At 37.4% G+C, this 21,809-nt stretch overlaps 1 protein-coding gene across 2 annotated transcripts in view; it reads left to right on the forward strand.

The window, feature by feature from the left end:
- CDH11 (cadherin 11) overlaps positions 1–21,809 on the forward strand; it is a 201,234-nt gene that overhangs the window by 142,460 nt on the left and 36,965 nt on the right. Inside the window, exons 4-8 of one of the 2 annotated variants that reach the window (XM_006143787.3) lie at positions 620–914; positions 3,211–3,330; positions 8,529–8,696; positions 12,985–13,172; positions 19,799–20,052. In XM_006143787.3, coding sequence (XP_006143849.1) covers positions 620–914; positions 3,211–3,330; positions 8,529–8,696; positions 12,985–13,172; positions 19,799–20,052 — 1,025 coding nt within the window. Of the gene's footprint in view, positions 1–619; positions 915–3,210; positions 3,331–4,640; positions 4,756–8,528; positions 8,697–12,984; positions 13,173–19,798; positions 20,053–21,809 lie in introns of those variants that run through there. The other variant, XM_027770043.1, reaches the window with a different exon arrangement.

The raw sequence follows: 21,809 nt of genomic DNA on the forward strand, positions 1-21,809 counted from the left end.
TATAGCAAAAACCTCTCCAAAAAAAAAAAAAAAAAAAGAATAAAAAAAGAATGATGTGAGCTCTATGGCACTCTTGTGTAAAAATAAAGTAGTGCACATACGTAGTTTTATAAATATTCTTGCCAATACCTAGAATAGACCCTGTTTTAGAGGACACATAAGAAATGGTAACATTGGTGATCTCCGCAGGGAAAATGAAGGAATGGGTGTCAGAACTTAAAGGAAAACTTAATTATTGCATCATTATTTATTTTTTAAAAATACATACACATTGCTTTCAATAGAACTATAAATGTAAATGTATACTGGTATATATCTGAATGTGTGTGTATGTATGGGGAGGGGAGAGGGGCAGCATATGTTATAGAATTTTATAAAAATGTATGATCCCTGGCTTCACTGTTCCCTAGCGATGTGGTGTTGGCTATAATCTTCTAAAGGTTCCATTTCTTCATCTGTAAAATGAGAGCAAGAACATATCCCTCTCATGGTGGGACTGAGTGTGAGTAGGTGTGCGTGCACATGTGCATGTGATATAATGTGCTTATTGTGCAAGTGAATCTCTATCTCCCCATCACATCTCTCATGGAATTACAAATTTTTATTTCTCTTTTTCTAGCTTCATTCTGATATTGACTCTGGTGATGGGAACATTAAATACATTCTCTCAGGGGAAGGAGCTGGAACCATTTTTGTGATTGATGACAAATCAGGGAACATTCATGCCACCAAGACATTGGATCGAGAGGAGAGAGCCCAGTACACATTGATGGCTCAAGCGGTGGACAGGGACACCAACCGGCCCCTAGAGCCACCATCAGAGTTCATCGTCAAGGTCCAAGACATTAATGACAACCCTCCAGAGTTTCTGCACGAGACCTATCATGCCAATGTGCCTGAGCGGTCCAATGTGGGTGCGTAAGTCAGGGAGACCTGTTCTGCTTCCCATCTGTCGTCACTGTGGGTGTCAGTTGTTACCATTTAGGAAGTAAAATTTGGGCTGTATACTCTATGGCAAAGTTAACAGACAGACATTTTCATTTGGGTAGGTGGACCTTCAAGTATTTTAAATGGTATTAAAGTTTTAAAATCTAAACTTATTAAATGTGAAGAAGAGTGGAAGAGTTGGGAGAATGTTTTTGATTCCAGGTAATTCTGACCTTTGTGCTTATTAGCTGTGTGACTCCAAACCAATGTCTATTCTCTTAGCTTTGGTTTTCACCTTTATAAAACAGGAATAACAATTCTGGTCTTATAGGGTTAAAGATAATATGCATTTTGTCACAAGGACATATTGATGTTTGATAAGTAATAACAATTTAACATTTGTTAATGTAGGCAACATGCTAATTAATAATTTTCATGCACTATTTTATTTCATTTTTGTAATCATTTATCCTTGCAGTGAGGCAGGCCCAATTTACCATACTGGGATGAAACACCCCAGTCAGAAGCAGGTTAACTGATTTATCTAGGGTTGTCTAGCTAGGAGAGGGATCTAGAATACACAGTTACAGCTGTAATACCATTGTTTCATTCAGAAGTTGATAGGTCTTCCCAACATAATTGAAGGCCCATTGCATTGCTTAAGGAGAGTTTTCTTAAAGGTTTCTTTCACTAATCACCTTCTCCTGGCATTAACTTTTCTTTGGCGTTGTAGACTGCATGTAATTATGGTCTTCAAAAACAGGCCTCATACTAAGAATGGTTTTCTTTTAGTTAGTGAGCAGAACTGTTCTGATAAGAGTGACTCTGATTGGAGAAAATTTAGAGATCAAATGTATTTAAGGATCATCAGGGACAAACCACCCATTTTACAGATGCAAAACCCAAGCACCTTGTATAAGAATCAGCCTACTTGAGAAAGTTAGACATGACCCTGAACTGTGTGACCCTTCCACTGTGTGTATTGAGCTTGTTCTTCTAGAAAATGTTCTTTTCCTTCTCCTCCAAGTAAAGTCACACTCTTTTCATACTTTATTTAAAGGCAAGTTAAATAATTTCCACCTTGTTTTCTTATTTTTGCCCAGTCCTGTACTTTTTTAGTATTCACATGCAGATTCTGAAAAACAACAGGCATCTGATAAATTCATAAATAGGGCAATGTCAGGACTGAATGGTGAAAGTGGAAGGTTAGAGACAGAAGTCCTGTCATTTAAAGACAGAAGAAACGAAAAATTACATTGCTGAGTTCCCACATAGTTGACCTTAGTTTGAGTCCTGAACCCCACAATTTAAAACTCATGCCAGCCACACATGCATGTGTGCCCAAAATCCTGAGAGGTGAATGGAGGAAAAGGGATTGTGGTGTGGCAATCTTCTCTTGGGGGCGATTTCTTGCTTACTGTATCTCTACCTCTCTGTCTCTTGGGCAAGCACATGTGCCCTATAGGAAAAATTTCTCTTAAAAAAAGTTGCTAGTTTTTCCAGTTTTTCCCTCCCAACTCTGGAGCCCAACACCCCATGACCAGGATAACTGTTTCTTGTAACTAGTAAGGAACTGAGGTTATTAAAAGGAAAAAGAGAATCTCATCTTCCTTCAATTCCCTGGTTTCTGCTTATTCTGACCCACGAATGCTCACCTTAGATCTCACCAGACATCTACTGGCAGTTTCTGTTATATTTCTACCAGACCCGTAAGAGGTGGGAGGATGCAATTTTCATGCCAGTAGGGAACAACATTCTGCACAATATTTATAGCCATAAATTAATTAAAATGTAGTATTAGCAGCAATTTTATTACATGCAAAGCAACAATAAAATGATGTATTTATTGCTCTGCTACAGATGGAAGATTGCACTCTGTCCTTTCATGAAAAGCAATTCATCATTAATTATCATTTATTATCCTCTTTGGGAAGATTTTTATTTAATTATTTGATATACTGAACATTTCAATTGCATGGGTCTTAGAATGTTTTTGCAATAATTTTCATATTATTATTTTAGCTACTAAGCATAGCAGGATGTACTATGCATATAGAAAGTTCATTTTTTTACTATGGGAATAAAAACATAAGAAGGTTAAAAAAAAAAAAGAAAGGAAAGAAGAAAGATTATTTTTTGCATCTCAGCTCCAGGGAAAATGAAAACAGGTTGAATAATTGTGGTTCTCTCCTCAGGGTTTTATTTTAAAATGAGATTTTGTAAACAAGAATATAATTTGAAAACCTGGGAGGATGTTGCTAATTAATTTATTCTCCTTTTAAGGAACGTCGGTCATCCAGGTGACAGCCTCAGATGCAGATGATCCCACCTATGGAAATAGTGCCAAGTTAGTGTACAGTATCCTCGAAGGACAACCTTACTTTTCCGTGGAAGCACAGACAGGTACTGTGGAGTGTTACTGTGACACATTGTGAATAAGCAATCCAGACTTGCTCACTAAACCTATTTGATTCTCACTTTTCTCAAACACAGAAAGCATACGAAAAGGGCCTCTACACAGCGAGTGTGAGGATCAGACACTATCCACATGCCTGGCATACAGTCAGCATTCAGTGACATTGTTTTATTATTGTTTCTGACCATATTTCACAATGTTGCAAAACAAATATCATCTTTTTTGCCACTAATAAAATGAGTTTAATTTGGGGCTAAAAGGTAGCATGGTGGTTAAGGTGGTGTATTCCCACATGGCCGACAGTGGTTCAAGTCTTGGACCTGGTAGCTTGCTTTCTCACTTTCCTTCTCTCTCTCTGGTCAAATTACAAAAACATAATAATATGATGAATAAAATTTAAAAAATTCTTTAAAAATTAGCTTATTTTGTATGAAAGTTTTAAAAAACACACTTATAAAATTAATAACTTCAAGGTAGCTTTTAAAAAGAAGTTATTAAACATTTTTAGAAATTGTTTTGTCTTGATTATTAAAATACACAGATTTAAAAGGTGTTAAAAGAGAAAAATGTTAAGTCATGGTCATTGTTTAAAAAAGAGCAAATAGACATTAAATCTGTAGGATATTACTAAAAGATTAAGTCTTAAAAGCATTTAGGAAAAAAAGTTGTATTTTTATTTAGAACACTTTAATCTTTTTTTTTTGGAAGAGGTTTAGCTATAGGGCGTGTGCTTGCCAGACAGACAGAGACAGAGAGACAGAAAGCGAGAAATCACCCCCCAGGGAGGATGGAATTAAAATGTAGTATTAGCAGCAATTTTATTACATGCAAAGCAACAATAAAATGATGTATTTATTGCTCTGCTACAGATGGAAGATTGCACTCTGTCCTTTCATGAAAAGCAATTCATCATTAATTATCATTTATTATCCTCTTTGGGAAGATTTTTATTTAATTATTTGATATACTGAACATTTCAATTGCATGGGTCTTAGAATGTTTTTGCAATAATTTTCATATTATTATTTTAGCTACTAAGCATAGCAGGATGTACTATGCATATAGAAAGTTCATTTTTTTACTATGGGAATAAAAACATAAGAAGGTTAAAAAAAAAAAAGAAAGGAAAGAAGAAAGATTATTTTTTGCATCTCAGCTCCAGGGAAAATGAAAACAGGTTGAATAATTGTGGTTCTCTCCTCAGGGTTTTATTTTAAAATGAGATTTTGTAAACAAGAATATAATTTGAAAACCTGGGAGGATGTTGCTAATTAATTTATTCTCCTTTTAAGGAACGTCGGTCATCCAGGTGACAGCCTCAGATGCAGATGATCCCACCTATGGAAATAGTGCCAAGTTAGTGTACAGTATCCTCGAAGGACAACCTTACTTTTCCGTGGAAGCACAGACAGGTACTGTGGAGTGTTACTGTGACACATTGTGAATAAGCAATCCAGACTTGCTCACTAAACCTATTTGATTCTCACTTTTCTCAAACACAGAAAGCATACGAAAAGGGCCTCTACACAGCGAGTGTGAGGATCAGACACTATCCACATGCCTGGCATACAGTCAGCATTCAGTGACATTGTTTTATTATTGTTTCTGACCATATTTCACAATGTTGCAAAACAAATATCATCTTTTTTGCCACTAATAAAATGAGTTTAATTTGGGGCTAAAAGGTAGCATGGTGGTTAAGGTGGTGTATTCCCACATGGCCGACAGTGGTTCAAGTCTTGGACCTGGTAGCTTGCTTTCTCACTTTCCTTCTCTCTCTCTGGTCAAATTACAAAAACATAATAATATGATGAATAAAATTTAAAAAATTCTTTAAAAATTAGCTTATTTTGTATGAAAGTTTTAAAAAACACACTTATAAAATTAATAACTTCAAGGTAGCTTTTAAAAAGAAGTTATTAAACATTTTTAGAAATTGTTTTGTCTTGATTATTAAAATACACAGATTTAAAAGGTGTTAAAAGAGAAAAATGTTAAGTCATGGTCATTGTTTAAAAAAGAGCAAATAGACATTAAATCTGTAGGATATTACTAAAAGATTAAGTCTTAAAAGCATTTAGGAAAAAAAGTTGTATTTTTATTTAGAACACTTTAATCTTTTTTTTTTGGAAGAGGTTTAGCTATAGGGCGTGTGCTTGCCAGACAGACAGAGACAGAGAGACAGAAAGCGAGAAATCACCCCCCAGGGAGGATGGACAAGCCGTAACCCCTTCTCCTCCGTTCTCCTCTCAGGATCTTGGGCATGCACGCACACGCGCCTGGTGTCAGTTTTAAGCCACTGGGTCCAGGACGCGAACCGCAGTCGACTACATGGAAGTCCAGCAACATAGCCATTATGCTAATGGCTGGTAACAAAAACACTTTAATCTTGACGTTTACTAAAAAAATATGCATCGCATGCCACAATGACAACAATTTCCAAATTCACCTAACAGCTTTGTAAATGAATCAATCTAATGCTAAGTAATTATATAATCCCACCTAGGTCCTGCACAAATACAATCTTTCATTTCAGCTTTACACTACAGGTACACTTAATGTGTTAGAAAGTTTTTACACTTTGGGTACACATTAAGAGGTCGTAGAACTTGGTGGCTTGTATGTGAGCTGACAGCTCTCAACAGATGCTTTGAAGACCACTGTGCAGGGTTGGGGGCATTAGGAGTGTGTGTTAATTAAGACTCAAGTGTGCTTAGGAGACAGCACATTCCTAATCTCTCCTGCTGTGCTTATAGATTCCCAATGGACGTTAGCATCCAGAAAGAAGGCTCTAAAAATTTCTTACAGAAATGAAGAGCAAACCAAAAAAAAAAAAAAAAATGAATGAATGTAACAATAAAAGCTCAAACCAAAATGTTTCCTTCCTTTTTTTTTTTTTTTAACCAAATTTGGCTCTTAACTATTGAGTTATCAGGAAAGTCATGACACATCTTTGCATAGAAAACATGACTTTCCTGACAACCCAATAGAATAAACACAAATCTTGTGAAATTGCTAATTCACAATATTATCTTATAACCCTTACGTTTTACATAGTGTTTCATATTTTTTACAGCATTTCTAAATAATCTGCATTTATTAAAGTTAAAATTTGTCAAATATATCTATATATATGTATATATGTGTATATGTGTGTGTATATATGTGTGCCTGTGTGAGTGTATGTGTGTACATATGTTCACTGTCTACCAATCAGATACTTTGCCCATTTTCTTAACATAATTTCCACTTACCTATATCTTCTTTTTAAAGAAGTGTTTTATTTTGCTTTATTTATTTTATTTTAATTTGAACAGATAGGGACAGAGAGAGAGAGAGACAGAGACAGAGAAAGAGATTGAAAGTCAGAAAGCAAGCCACCAAGTTCAGGACTCAAACCACAGTTGGCCATATGAGAGTCCAGTGCCACCAACCACCATACCACCTGCCAGCCCCTCACTTACCTATGTCTTCATTTACTCATAGCTACCTTGTTTGTTTGTTTCTTTTTTTGGAGAGATATTTTCTATAGGGTGCGTGCGCTTGCCAGACAGAGAGACAGAAAGTGAGAAATCACCCCCCAGGGGGATGGCCACACCACAGTCCCTTCTCTTCCATTCTCCTCTCAGGATCTTGGGCACGCATGCACATGCGCCTGGTGTGAGTTTTAAGCCACCAGGTCCGGGACTCGAACCGCAGTTGACTACATGGGAGTCCAGTGTCATAGCCATTACGTTAACTGCTGGTCACATAGCTACCTTGTTTCAGAAGACAATTTATGCCGTTACTTGCTATTTGATTTTACCAAAGGCATTTGCCATTAACTTTTCTAGGTTAACCAAGGATGAATGTGGGATGTCATCTAGAATTTTGAGATGTTAAAAACTGCAGCTTGAGGACAGCATTTGATGTGGTGATAAAGGGGCTGAACTCCCACATGGCAGACTGGTTCTAGTCCTAGACCCAAGGACTTGAAAATCATGCCAGGCATGCATGTCTGTGTGTGTGCATATGTACCAAAAATCCCAAGAGGAGAATGGAAGAGAAGGGATTGCAGCATGACCAATTCCCCTGGGGTGTGATTTCTCACTTTCCCTCTCTCTGTCTCTTTCTCTCCAGTGAGTGCGCATACCCTATGGCAAATAAACAAACAAAAACTTAAAAAAATTGCAGCTTACTTTGTCTCAGGTACTGATATAGTTAAGAACAATCAATGTGAGCCTAACAAATTATTTAACAGATAAGGAAAACTAGGCCCAGTGAATTGCAGGGTGTTGCTCAGAAACATACAAACATCAGGGTCTATGAGAGTAATAACGTCTATAGCTTTCACAGTGCTCTCTTTATATTTTGCATATAATTGTTATAACTACAGAAAGAAAAAGTTTCCACGTGTTTCCTAGAGATTTACATGAGCATGCAGATCATGTGCTGGTATCCAGAAATTATTTGGAATTGAACACTTACTTTACAGTTGTTCTCCAGGACAAGTGATGACAGAGAGTAAGAGTTTATATAAACATTGTATATATTTTAACCCATTTGGTTCATGCTTTTAAAATTAAAGTTAAAATTCTAAAGCATTGAGTAAAATATGTGTCCTCTACTTTAAACTAATATGGACCATCGACATGTTTCTAAGAATTGCATGCCATTTCCAATAGAGTCTGCTGACAGTCTAAAAGTAAAAAGTTTGCTCATGGATAGCCTTGAAATGGGCATGCAAATATTCATCTTTAATATCTTTATACATGAAGGGGCTGGCAGGTGGCATGGAGGTTAAGACGCTGGACTCCCACATGGTAGACTGCAGTTTGAGACCCAAACCTGGTGTCTTGCTTTCTCACTTTCCTTCTCTCTTTCTCTTTCTGGTCAAATTAAAAAATAATAATAAATAAAATTAAATAAATAATTTTAAAAATATATTTATACATGAAAAGAATAAAGTTATCACCTGCATGTACAATGAAATATAAAACACAAATAAAAATGAATGAATGCAGTTTTAGTCATTTTATGATTGGATTGAAAATATATAGATATGGCTGAGTTGGGTTTTGATTATCATGTTGAAATGACTGTTCTTTGAAGCGTGGGCTGTTTTATTCATCTTTGCTTCCCCAGTGCCTAGAAGTTTTTGTTGTTGTAAATGACTCTCTGTGATGTTTTCTGATTACTTGTCTAGGTATCATCAGAACAGCCCTTCCCAACATGGACAGGGAAGCCAAGGAGGAGTACCATGTGGTGATCCAGGCCAAGGACATGGGTGGACATATGGGTGGACTCTCAGGGACAACCAAAGTGACGATCACACTGACTGATGTCAATGACAATCCACCAAAGTTTCCGCAGAGTAAGTAGGTGGGCTTGGCTTTCACTTTTCAGTGGTGCCATTGCCAGTTCTCTGTCTTCTCTGATCCCTTCCTGCTGTACTCACTTTTCAAAAGGGAAAATATCTAGAAAACTGGGGGCTCTTTATATCATTCTTGCAAATAACATAAATAAGACATCAACAACAAACTTGAGTGGAGTACAGGTAGTGGGAGCGAGAGGAGACATAAAAAGTTTTACAATCCTGGAAACAGAAAATCCATTTTGCTAGATATTTTACTAGGTGCTAACGATGTAATCTAGTGAACAATTGTTTCCCTGTGTCAGTGTTCACATTCGTAACTTGAATCACTTGCTTTGTTACCTGAATCACTTGCTTTGTTACCACTTACCCAATGTCTTAGTGGTTTAAAACAGTAATAGTCATTTGTTTTGGTCATGAGTCTGCAATTTGGGTAAGACTTGGAAGAGACAGCTTATCTCTATTCCCCACAGCATCAGCTGGGGACAGCTTCACTTCCAAGATGTCCTAGTCACAAGACTGGTGAGTTAGTGTTGACTGTTGGTTCCTCTCCATGTGGACTGCCCCCAGCTGGGTTCTGAAAGTGAGAGCCCCAAGAGTACTAGGCAGAAACTCTATTGCCATTTGTGAACCTGTCTCAGAAGTTATGTACCATCAATTTCACTGTAGTTGTAAGGCTGTCCAAATTTAAGTAGAACTTATCTTTCAATGGATGGATTATCCAAGTCATGTTGGAGGAAAAACATATGGGATGTCACCAGGAGAATTAACAGTAGACAGTAGAGAGTTTGAATAAACAATATATCACACACACACACACACACACACACACACACATTTACTAAGGGTATGAAAAGAAAAACTCATTTTGAAAGATTGTTTACTGGGAACCAGCAGTTAGCGTAATGGCTATGTTGCTGGATTCCTATGTAGTCGACCGTGGTTCACGTCCCAGACCTGGTGGCTTAAAGCTCACACCGGGTGCGTGTGCGTGCATGCCCAAGATCCCAAGAGGAGAATGGAGGAGAAGGGATTGTGGCGTGACCATCCCCTATGGGGGGTGATTTCTCACTTTCTGTCTCTATGTCTCTCTCCGTCTGTCTGGCGAGTGCACACGCCCTGTAGCGAAAACCTCTCCCAAAAAAAAGAAAGATTGTTTATTAATAATGATCATTGCAACAACTACTGCTATTTAATGAATACTTCCTCCTGTTGTGAATCTCTACCAGAGCCTGCATTTTAAAGATAAATTGACTTCCATGAAAAGTGCAGTAAGTTGTCCATGTAATGGGGCAAAGACAGAATTTGAACATGAACCTGTTTATGTATGTATAGGTGAACACAAAGGTATAATACAGTTATAATGATGCTTGTACTGATACCATTTGGAGGGTTCATCATCAAAGTGTTGTTTTCATTAGAGCATGTGAATTTATTACCAGAGACATGGCACTTTCTACAAATGAGGGAATAAGGAAGACAGCTAAGCATGGTCCCAGAAAGGCAACATGGGTACTCAAAGGAACTCAAAGGCAACAACCTAAACCAGGGAAACATTGAGAGAGAGGAATACGAGGCTAATATTGGTTTTCACAGAGCCCTGACAGAGAAGAGTAAAGCCTGGTGAGGCATGAAGTTCAGCATCCTCAATAGGCTTAAGGTTCATATAAGATTCTAAAAGCTGAATGCTCCATTATCCACTCTAAAACTGTCTAGTATGATAGAAGGAAAAGGTCATGCAGGGTTATTAGCAGGCAGCCTTAAAGCCCTTGGTCTTAGACAATTGTCTAATAGACTTCGATGACACTGTACCTGTTGGATCCATTTCACAACCGTGAAGCTAAATGAGATTTGGAGAAAATTAACTTATTACAGCTTTTTAAAATCCTTCCTAAAAATTGGTAAGCATTTATAGAGAGAGACTATCACCTTCCATTCGTTCTTTAATATGGAAAGTACAGTGAGATTAAGGTGAATATGGGTCCAACCTAAAAACAACAACAACAACAAAAACTGAAAAGACCAAAGTCAAATGGCATAGATATTTGTAATGTAATTGGACCTAAATAGGAAAGATCCAGGGTTTGTGTCTCAGGACCTCCTTGAGTGCTGGGTATGCACCTGCATCACCCCATCCAGGCCCACCAAAATTGGAGCTGGATCGTGGAATGAAGATCAAATTGAGGGTGCTTGTCTCTCTCTTTCCAATGGAAGGAATACAAAATAAATGTAAACTATATATCTGTATGTCTCTCTGTGCATGTATATTTTATGATAGATAGATGAATAGACAATAGTTAGAGAGACAACTAGAACTGATAAAATCTATGTAAAGGAAACTAAGACATAAAGAGTTTAAGTAATTGACCCAAGATTGCTTAGTTTAGAAGCGGTAGAGCCAAGGCTTCCATCCCTTGCTTCTCTAGATTGTGTCTCATAGAGAATAGCTTTAAAATGTGAGAATGCAAATAAGAGAATGTTAAATCTCATTCCCCCAATGAAAACCTCCCAGCAGCTTCCCTAAGTTTAAACAAAACCTGACTTTTCTGTCTCTTACCATGTCCCCATTTACACAAGAGCACCCAGCCTTCCTACATACCGTTATCGCTTATCACATGACTCCCTCACACTTGTTCTCTTGCCATTCCATATGTATTAGGATGTTCCTACCTTAGAGTTTTTCCATTTGCCTGTAGTTTTCCTTGGTCAGTAATTTTTATCCCTCAGATAGTCATTCAGTTTTTCACTCAGTTCCTTCAGTGCAGTTCAGATATCGCTTTCCAAAATTTAAAAAAAATATTAAACAGTATTTATTTCTTCCATGAGCAAGAGGGATAGAGAGAGAGAGAAAGAGAGAGAGAGAGCGAGCGAGAGCAAGAGAGGAGAGACAGGTCTCCCAACACGGTTTTGATGCCACAGTCTGCCCCCCCAGCTGCAGGCAGCCCCAGATCTGGGGTGTGTACATGCCCAGCAGTGTACTTGGAGAGGTCTCCAACCAAGAACCTGGGACCTTTGGGAGCCTTGTGCATTTCTCCTGTAACACCATCTGGTCCATCAGATGCCCTCTTCTAAAGGTTTTCATCTGGCCAACCTATTAAAAATCAGCCTCTCAAATTATAAAATAAAATAAAATGGACAAAAATCAGTTTTTCTTTCTCTGTTTCACTTACATGTTTCATACAAATGCATTCATTATACTCATTCACATGTACAAAGATACTCATCCAAATATATATCTCACACAGTTATATTCATATGTGCACACTTATGTCTTACATATTCGTACACACATAATCACACACTCACATTCTCACACTCACATATACACCATCACACACATAAACATAGTTACACAATACATACTCACACACACTCAGAATACATGTTCACACATACATCACACTCACACAATCATACACTTTCATACACTCTCACTCCTGCTCGCACATCTTAGATGTGCACTCACATATACACACTGACACGTAACCATACACCTACACAGCCACACACTCTCTACTCTTTACCACACTTTCTTTTCCTTCTTCCTAGGTATTGTGTGACCTTTTAAAAAAGATCTCTTTAGTGCACTTTATTAAGCCTGGAACCTTGACTATTTTGTTTACTAGTGAGTCTGCAAAAGCTAGCATGGTGCCTGGAAAGTGTTAAGTTCATAATAAACATTAAATAAACATATGTGGACAGCCACCCCCTGGAAATGCTTTTGGGATAAGGTAGTGCAGGATGAAGTGGAGGATGTGAAATAAGAGGAGTGTCAAATATAGAGCTAGAGGGAGCCTGACCTTGAGAGAGAACATTTGCATTCGAGTTTAAAATAAACATGGAACGGTGGAAGGCTTCTAAACAAAGAGGAATCTTTTTCTGGACACTTGGCAGTGCCATAGTGAGTTTGGGAATTAACTTACGGGCCATCCCGAGGACACAAAAAGGAGTCTCAGCTATTTGAATGTATGAAGACATGCATGTTTTGCTCACCATTTCCTAATGGAAAATGTAACTGAGCATTGTTTTCCTCTCTCCTAAGAGGCAAGAGGCCCCACCACTTCACCCCAAGACCCTGACGTTGTTTTATCATCCTTTATAGAACACATTTCTTTGACAAGTAGGCCATGTGGGATCTTCCGCCCATCCATTCACTGCTTTCATGTTTTCAATCAATAGAAAGTTCAATTTCAAACCCTTTGAGAAATTTATTGGGATTCAATGAAATCTAATGTCTTACTGCTGACAAATAAAAAGGAAAATAAAAATAGATATCTTTTCCTTCTAGGCGTGTACCAGATGTCTGTGTCAGAAGCGGCTGTCCCCGGGGAGGAAGTAGGAAGAGTGAAGGCTAAAGACCCAGACATTGGAGAAAATGGCTTAGTCACCTACAATATTGTTGATGGAGATGGCGTGGAATTGTTTGAAATCACAACAGACTATGAAACACAGGAGGGCGTGGTAAAGCTGAAAAAGGTGAGCTAGGGTATGGATCAGATGTGTCAGTGATGCTGCCTGTTCTGCCAACACAGCACTGCAAGAAATGGAGTGGAAGGCTGAGAAGTGAGAGAAGGGCATCTGCAGGTAGATTTGACCTTGCAGTTGAGCTTCAGACCCTTGAGGGATTAAAGAACTATATTCCTTTCTGTTACTGAAAAGCAGGTGATAATGCCTGCCTGGTTAGTTATTGTATGTTTTGACACAATTCTGTGGACGGGAAGAATTAGATAAATCTAGATTGTTAGAGAAGCAACCGTGAGCATGCGTGGAGTCTTCTTTCAGCTCTGTTAACCTGAGTTTATTAATATAGACTGTTTGGAATATTTCCTCTTTCAAATATCCAAGGTTCCTTCCATTACTGAGCCCTCTGAAACTCGAACCAATCCCCTGCTTATTTTCCACTCAGAAGAAGCAACAATAATGACCCTTCTCTCATAATAAGCTAGACTGCCATTAAAAACATGTCTCTGAGGTTAATTCAATACAAAGATGAGTTTACTTATTTTTATTTTTCTTGTTTTGTTTTAAAAATCTAACTTTTACTCAATACTGACCACTGGCCAGACACAGCCTGAACCTCATGTTTGTTTTTTTTTTCATACATACATTCACATGCACACAAACCAACCACATAATGTACATAGTATTATCCCAATGGGCAATGATGCTTCAACTTAATTTTGAGGAGATTGGAATTAAGATTAAAACTCAGACGTATTAAATAGATTGACCTACTCACTGTCACGCAGCTCACACTTCACAGACACAGAATACAAGCTTACGGTATTCTGGAACAACTCCTCTTTTGAGACATTTTGAAACAGCTGGGCCAGCAAGGGTTTATAAAGAAGAATCAAATAAGATTTGCTTTCAAGTGAAAAAGCAGTTACAGTATATTCTAAAACGGTTTCCCCTCCCTGATTTACCACTTGAGAAATCAACACCTCTCCATCATCAAAGTGTATGGAGCATTAAGTCTGAATTGGATGATGGGATTACCTGGTTTTAATCAAGCATTCATTTTCAACTTGGTTTTATTGCATGAATATTAAGCTCCTTGGTGTGATGGAAAAGATTGGACTGTAACACTGATAAAAAATTAATTCAGGGAATCAATGAAGAAGCTGGTAGATAGAAGTGAAGCCAGGGTTGGGTAGGGGAAGGCTGGTTTCCCAAAGGATCCTTCAGTAGGGTAGCAGGGAATATTGTACTGTAGGAAGCCAACCCTTTGCAGCATTTGACAGTGTGGGGTAATATTATAGGTATAGGACAAAGAGAAGGTAGGGGATGATGCTGTCATGGGAGAATAAAGAAAACAAAGAATGTGGAAGTGGGAACGGACTTGGGAAACTCAGAATGGTCTACATTAGTGAGGATGAATGATATGACTGAGAAACCTAACTATCAGCCGCAAGGGGCTGGGGTAGTCATTCCTACTGGTTTCTCCTCTGGAAAGTGGCTACATGAATTGTGTGTAGCCTCGAGCTGTCAACTTACTTTGTTAATTAATATTACTATCCCTCCTGCTTGACACTGATATATGAACATTGACATCAGCGATTCTTGCCTCCCATTCTTTGCTACTCAGGTAATTGTGTAGTTGGTTATGCTAAGGCTGTCACCTGTTTTCAGTGAATTCAGGGCATAAACATACACGGTGTGTCTAAAATCCTGAAACATTTTAATCACCCCCCTGGAACTCACATATTGCAAATGAGCTCTCTGCATATGATTAATTTGTACATTTTCCCCAATTCAGTGTGTTTATTCCAGGCAAAGGAATAATCTTCTATTAAGCACGAATGTTTATGTTTAAGCCAGTGTATGATAATATTTCACTTATAAAAGAATATTTGCTTAAGCTTGTAATACAAAGTTTTAGAAAAAATAAAACTAGAGGTCAATTGAACAAAATTAAAATACAAGTCCTTGTGAAAACCATATACAATTTAATAATATAAAAGGATACAGAGATTGTGGGAATATTTTAAGTATAAAAATAGGGTGTTTTATTTATTTCTTCAGATACAATTTAATAACATAAAAAGATACAGAGATTGTGGGAATATTTTTAAATATAAAAATAGGGTGTTTTATTTATTTCTTCATTTTTTTCACCAAAAGTTATTCAATTATTTTTTAAAGAATTATTTATTGTTTAATTTTATTTATTTATTATTATTGTTCAATTTGACCAGAAAGAGACATAGAAAGAGAAAAAGAAGGAGTGAGAAAGCAAGCTGTCAGGTCCAGAACTTGAAGCATGGTCAGTCATGTGGGAGTCCAATGCCTTAACTACTACACCACTTGCTGGCCCCTGTTATTGAGTTCTTAATGTTGGGCAGGCTCCTTGCAAGAAGCTAGAAATCTAAAGTTGAGGAGACAGAGTTCTGACCACATAGAGATCACAATTTAGCAGGACAGTTAAATAAAACAACAATTGAAATTGAGATTTTTCTCAATCTTAGTAGTGTTGACATTTTGGAATGGATAATTCTTGGTGTAGGGGGCTGTTCTCTGCATTGTAAAATGTTTGCATCATCCTGCTTCTCCTCATTAGAGGCCAGTAAGCACACACTCCACCCCACTCATAGTAAAAATTACAAGGGGGTCTTCAAAAAGATCACAGAACTGTTTGTATAATGAAAAACTGTGCATGGATTTCAGAATTTTTTGCACCAGAGCCAGCAGGTGACATGGTGGTTAAGGCACTGAAGTCCTACATGACTGACCATGGTTTGAGTCCCAGACCTGGTGGCTTGAAAATTATGCTGGGCATGTGTGCATGCATACCCAAAATTTTAGGACAGTGGAGGAGAAAGGATTGAGATGTGGCCATGGGTGGGGGAGTGGGTGATCTCTCACTTTCCCAGTCACTATCTTACTATCTGTCTCTCTCCTATGAGTGCACATACCAAAAAAAAAAAAAAAAAAATTGCACCAAAATAAACTCATGCATTAATTTCTTTTTTTTTTTTTTAATGGACATTTTGAAGTGCTCTAGCAGCTCTAGGTGTTGCCTACTATCTCTGGGGTGATCCTTTTCCAGATAAAAACTAACTATAATAATGTATGATAAGACCCGAAAATATGGGTCATGAGTAACTTCTCAGAGGGGGAAATTTGAGATAAGTCTTTGTAGATAAGTAAGAATTTTCCCAATAGAAAAGTAGGAAAAGTAGAGAATATCAGGAAAAAAAGAGCTCTTGAAGGACTGGTAGAGTGGAACAGAATACATTTTAAAAACTACAATACATTTAGTCTTGTGAGTCTTGAGATAGACGTAGTAAGACTAGTTAAAAAACTATTTTTGGAATTTAAGGGAGACATTATAGAGAACTAAAGGCAGAAGAAGTAGAAAAAGGATTCAAGAAATAATTAGTGGATAAGAGTCCTTCACTTAATGAATATTTAGAAAATAATAAATATTCATTGAGTTCTTAATTCATATCAGGGTTTAATTGTGAACAAGAAAAGAAATCCTCCCCTCATGGTAAATAGACAGTCTTTATGTGGTGAGCTGAAGAAGAACCACTGTAAAATAAAGATGAGCGTTATAGCTGTCTTGGTAGACTTGGAGAGGAAAATTTAATGTTTGCTGCAACCCTTGATCAAGTTGGAGTACCATCTATTTCAGACAAATTTCAGCATAGTTTATGAACTGTTTACTTTTAACCAGATAAACTTGTAAAGTATTTTGAGAACAGCATTATGAAGACGTATTATTTTTTCTATTTTAATAAAACTGATTTTTAAAGTATTCTTTGCCACATGTATATAGATGTGTATACATAACATCAAACGCAGTTGCAATCTTAGGGTGATCTGATTTGTTAACTTAATGTCACATCATAAACATTTTACATGCTGTTATATAATATTCATAACCATTTTTAATGACTACAAAACATCCCATCCTATTGATGGACCATTATTTCCTTAATAAAATCTCACAGTTGGATTTGATGTTTTGTGTGTATGTTTCCCCAGATTAGAAATAACTCTCTATTATATCTTACAACTCTGACGCATTTTTGAATATTGTTTGTTTTGCTTTTCTGTTGAGTTAATCCCTCAGGGAGAATTTTCAGAGGTGGGGTTAGTCAACGAGGGGATATTAAGATTTTTTATGGTGTATGCAGTATATTGCCTCATTTAGCTTTATTTCAACTACTCATAACATGGATATAAATGTTCACATGGGAAACGATCTCAATTCCCTTTTGGAAAGAGGAGGGGAATAAATTGTAGGCTAATGTTTAAATGTTATTCATCCATCAACCTCATTCCTTATCTTGTCAAAATGGTTGATCCATTGATCACTTGGTATAGTCATTCCTGGCCATTGTGGAGGCAGAGATCACCACTACTCAAGTAGCCTCCTTTGGGAAGCTCCCCACCCAGCAGAGCGAGGATAAGAGGGGCTGCAGAAGGGCTGCTCGAAGACCACACAGATCTGCCTGGCCTTGCTGGAGAGGACTTCATAAGGCAATGAAACTTGGGTTGACTCCTAGGAGACAAGAATCTTATCTAACTGGGAAAGGACATTTCAGACGAATCTTTGCAAAAAACCTGGAGAGCCATGCTTGGGATCTGAAATGTGTCAGTCAGACTGCAGCATGACTGTACTACTTTCAATATCAATAGGACTTTCGTGAGAGCTTGCTTTAGATCCTTAAGCACATGCCTCAACCAAGTTCAGAAAGTTCTACTCTGGAGGCATCAACAGACTGAGATTAGAAAATTTCACTTTTTCTTATTATATATGAAGAACTGTCATCTCAGAGCTATTGAATTGCAGCTTTTTATTCTGACTAATAATTGCAGATTTCTGAGAAATTGCAGGCATCTCATATCTGCAGCCTATAAATACCATTCTTTTCTACTACTCAATAATCCAGCCAAGGATAAAGGAGCTCCTGAGTTACAGGATGATAGAGTGGCTGGGACAGATTTAGGTGAAGGTAAAAAGGGTGTGTTCCCTAACTCTCAGAAGGAGGAAGGAGATGTAGATGAGAAGATGATAGGAAAAGTGTCAGGGATATTTAATATGTTTAATTTTCTTGAAACTGGGATCATCTTTAGTTTGGAATTCTGCAGAATTTTAGTCAGGACCAAGTCCGATGATTACATGCACGTTCAAAATACGTATCTGCCAGGCAAATGACATAGCAGGCAGATGCTCATCTTAAAGATCAAAATGCTTTCCAAATTTTGGGTAGTTTAGCAGCATCCAGAGTGCTAATTAGAAAGTTGCTTCCTAGGCATTAGGATTTGTTTCACTGTGACAATTTTACTTTTCACCCTTTGCTGACTGATTCACTGTACCTCTTCTCATTGACAATTGAGTATTTACCATCAATTTCTCTGTAACTGCAGACATTCAATGCTGCTTTTCAGTTTTTTTATATCTATATAAAAGTGTGTTGCTCATATGCATGCATACAATTTATACTTGCTTTCTTTAATAGACCTTTATACACACACTCACACACACACACATAAACACACATTTCTTTTGTCTGAATTGTGCAGAGAATATGAGCACTCACCAGAAAGACAGAAAAAGAGAGGAAGAAAACATCCTTCAATGGGATGCAGTCACATCAGAATCCTTTCTTCATTTCTCCATTCAGATTTTGGACAACCAACATGTTTTTTAAGCTGCCAGAATTTGAACTGCAATTAGTCACATGAGAAACAACTCCTTTAGTCACCAGGCTATGGGGCTAGCCAGTATACACTTTCTTTTAAAAAGAAAGCATTGTCCTCATTGTCTTAACATTTACAATAAATGAATGTAATCAACACAAAAAGATGCTATTACATTCCAGCTGGAGAGCCATATCATAGTCTTCAAGAAAAAAATTAGGAGCAATAATAGGTAGTTAACAATTAGCACTATACTGAATATGCTTCTTGATGTGTTGGAGATTCAAAGTGGAAATGCAATGGTTATGTCAATAAGTAAGTTAATAAAATTTAACAACCCCATCTACCAAAATTACTCATAAGTCACATTAGGCCAACTATGGCCAGTGCTGATGAAAGTCTTAGACTTAAAAAAACACAATATTTTCATAAATTTAAGAAAGAAAAGGACTGTCAGTGTGATGGTGGTAGAGGGTAGAGTGTGTGTGTGTGTGTGTGTGTGTGTGTGTGTGTGGTGTAGGGACACAGTCACCAAGAAAGACACACATTTGTCTTTCACTGAAATCATTAAGTATTTTTATTAGCAAGATTCTAAATACTTTGCAAGGACTACAATATTATTTTTTGTATTATTTAATTCTCTTCCTTAGGTGATTTTTAGTGACTGATTTGGGCCACCTGAGCAGTGCTATGCAAAACGAGGTTCATTTAGATGAGGTGGTCTTTCTGTGTCTGTCATGCTCTTAGAATTACCCATCAAGGACCTTCCACTTTCAGCAATTGATTTGTTTGATTTTCTGACCAAATGGCTCAGTTAATTGGATATTGGATAGACACTGATTTTTCTCTCTTTGAGGAACCATTCAATCAACCTTATAAAACAATCAGGTCTTTCTCCTCCATCATTCTTTCAAGGAATTCATTGTCAATCTTCTCTTCATTCTTACTAGCCCGTAGATTTTGAAACCAAAAGAGCATACAGCTTGAAGGTGGAGGCAGCCAATGTGCACATCGATCCGAAGTTCATTAGCAATGGACCTTTCAAGGACACTGTGACGGTCAAGATCGCCGTTGAAGATGCTGATGAGCCCCCCATGTTCTTGGCTCCAAGTTACATCCATGAAGTCCAAGAAAACGCAGCGGCTGGCACTGTGGTTGGGAGAGTACATGCCAAAGACCCTGATGCTGCCAACAGCCCGATAAGGTACAGACAGATTTATTTTAAGAGCCTGGATGGGAAATTTTAAAGGCAATAGGTTTTCAGGAAAACCCTGCAGGAACCACACTTTTCAATTTCAAAAAGGTCTAAGTTTATCCAGTTTCAAGGAATGTAAATAAGATTAAGATGTGGAAATGGAATTGTTATGTCAATAAGTAAGTTAATGTAATAAGCTCCACTTTATGTCTGACACTAATTTTTAAGGTAGGCTTGGTCAAAGTGATGCAACCCTTAGCTGATCCTGTCTATCTCAGGAACCTGAGGTGACATATAAATAGTAATTGTGAAATAATTCTAGAAATTATCATTTATTGCATACTTCCCTATACTGCAGTTATTCTCCTTAGGTGTGTTAGACATATGATCTAATTTATCTCCTCAACTTTATTGCTATATGTATTTTTGTTCTTTAACTGAGAAAATCGGGACTGTAAGATAAAGTAAACTTGTCCAGAATGGTTGAACTGGTGAACAGGATCCTAGGAAAATGAACTCCATCTAACTACTGTTGAGCACTTTGCAAAGGTAATACAGTGTTGGACAAATGGAGGATAATTTTGTTATTATGAATATGTTTTTTGTGACTTAGAAAAGTGATGCAGAGAAACCAGCAGATGGCACAATGGTTATGTCACTGGACTCCCACATAGTAGACTGTGGTTTGAGTCCTGGACCTGACAGCTTAAAACTCCGGCTGGGTTCGTGTGCATGCATGCCCAAAATCCAGAGAGGAGGATATAGAAGGGATTGTAGCTTGGGCACACCCTCCAGGGGATGTTTCTTGCTTTCTGTCTCTCTGTCTCTATCTCTCAGCAAGCACACACACCCTATAGCAAAAATCTCTTTAAAAAAAAAAAAAAAAAGAAAAGTGATGTAGAATTTTTCTTCTCCATTCCCATCCCCAACCTAAACTAATGACCATGACGTTGATGACAAATATGAGAGGGCAATGAGAATGAAATTAATAAGCAGATTGAGTCAGATTCAAGAAATGTATAAGATGAAAATTTATAGTCATCTGAAACCAACTCTGGACCAGATTCAAGCTTTCATTTATTTTTCTGTAGCATTCTCTCAATTCCTTTCCTGTCTGGATTTCTTCATTTGTCTCTGTCTCCTTTCTACCCTCCTCCCACTCCTACCTTCAGTCTTGTAGCCAGAGTTATCTTTATAAAATGAACATGCAAAGATCACATTACACCTTTGTTAAAAAAAAGAAAAAGTCAATAATCCAATCGTTTCCCATGATGTCTCCTCTTCAAAGTTATCTAAACTCTTTAATTTAATGGAAGATTTTTCTTCAGTCCTCTCCACCTCAATCACATTATCTGAAACACCTCTTTCACTGTTCTTTACATAAAAAAAAATGTTCTTTACATGTTCTTCCTTCTAATTAGAATTCTTTGCCTTTCCAACTTGCTACACTCTACTCATTTTCTCCATTTCCTCCTAGGAGTCATCCCCAGGTATTCTTGAAAGGCTCCCTAGGGAGGAATTAGGCCCCTTTCCACATTACATCATCCACCATGCTAGGTACATTATGGTGACTCTTAAAGTCTGTATTGTCCTCACCAGATGACATATTTGAAGAGGGCTGGAGATATGTCTCTCTCATTCAGGGCTAGATCAATTACAGCCTATAGCCAAACCTAGCTGCATCTTATTCTTATTTTCTTTTGTTCTCGTTCTCCCCCTGCTTCTCATTCTTTTTTTTTTAAAGAATTTTTCATTTATTACATGAG

Source organism: Tupaia chinensis, unplaced genomic scaffold (genome assembly GCF_000334495.1).
Source record: "Tupaia chinensis unplaced genomic scaffold, TupChi_1.0 Scaffold000105_1, whole genome shotgun sequence".
Lineage (NCBI taxonomy): Eukaryota > Metazoa > Chordata > Mammalia > Scandentia > Tupaiidae > Tupaia > Tupaia belangeri.